Below are 1,248 nucleotides of genomic sequence, written 5' to 3'. Positions count from 1 at the left end.
CACAGACAAGCATGAACACACTCGACTATCACTAAATCAGATTTAACACATGTTTGTGATGACGCTAATTCAGTTTACAATAGGGTTAGACCGCTCGGTCAGCAGGTGGCAGTATCCTCGTACACTGGGGAGTACACTGCCATTAAACGAACAGAAGAAGAAGAAAACCGCTGCACATGCGCGGTACGGATTGGGTAGACCCGATTTGTACGGTCCGACTTTGCACATGTGCAGTAAGGATCGGGAGTCCTGATCTGTCACTATCTTTTTATTTATCGTTTTTGTCTACATTGTATTACAATGTTTCATTATTGGAAACATTTTAAGATATACTTGTTATTCTTAACATCTGAACAGATACTCTGACCCGTAACTATCGTTACGGTCCAGATCGGGTAGTGACAGGAACAGAAGTTAAGCTCCTTGCAACATGGCAACTGCCTCAACGCTAGCCGAAATTGAACCTCCCCCACCCTCATTCAGATCTGGCGTTTGGAACTATTTTGGTCTTCATGTGAAAACCTGATATGTTTAATATGCTGCTGAGAATATAGCCCAGAAGAAGCGTATAGTATAGCTTTTATTTTGAAAGAGCCATTTCTCTGTAATGGACTCTTTTCCAAAGATGAGGGATTTCTCCATCAGATAGATTTATTTTTTTATTACTTTGTTGTTTCAGCAACATTAAATTTAAAAACTGTACTTTTGAGTTAAAATATATATTTATAATTTTAATAAATGACAAATTAAAAAAGCATGAACATTTTTTTGTATCGAAAAAATATCGAACTGTGACACCAAAGTATCGAACCGAACCGTGAATTTTGTGTATCGGTGCACCCCTAGTTAATACTTACGCTATTGTGTTCCTCACACACATGGAGAGATGCCAAACTGCCTTTTATTGTTCTTGTAACAGTGACAATAAAGATTTTATTCTAATATGTGTCACTGCAGACTACTGAGGAGACCAGCTCATCCCAGACGATGCTGAAACCAAAGAAGGACAAGAGGCCTTTTCGCAATGCAGGTACGCAGTAGATGAGGTAGGGTTTGTTTATATGACTGACATGTGCTGAGGAGGCAACACAGTTACAACCCCCCCATATGCAAATGAAGCACGGCAGCTGAACAACAGGCACTAAAATAAGAAAAACAAAAATCCCTCATTTGAACTAGAGATGGACCGATCCGATATCACGTATCGGTATCGGTCCGATACTGACCTAAATTACTGGATCGGATATC

The 1,248-nt window shown here is 39.7% G+C and overlaps 1 protein-coding gene across 1 annotated transcript in view; it reads left to right on the top strand.

Moving 5' to 3' along the window:
- selenos (selenoprotein S) overlaps positions 1 to 1,248 on the top strand; it is an 11,582-nt gene that overhangs the window by 4,182 nt on the left and 6,152 nt on the right. The window contains exon 5 of the mRNA XM_005952248.3: positions 958 to 1,030. Within this exon, the coding sequence (XP_005952310.1) occupies positions 958 to 1,030 (73 nt within the window). The remainder of the gene's footprint in view (positions 1 to 957; positions 1,031 to 1,248) is intronic.

This window comes from Haplochromis burtoni, unplaced genomic scaffold, assembly GCF_018398535.1.
Source record: "Haplochromis burtoni strain Fernald_Lab_line unplaced genomic scaffold, NCSU_Asbu1 Contig_1437, whole genome shotgun sequence".
In the NCBI taxonomy this organism is placed as follows: Eukaryota; Metazoa; Chordata; class Actinopteri; order Cichliformes; family Cichlidae; genus Haplochromis; species Haplochromis burtoni.
This window is presented reverse-complemented; position numbering and strand designations above follow the sequence as displayed.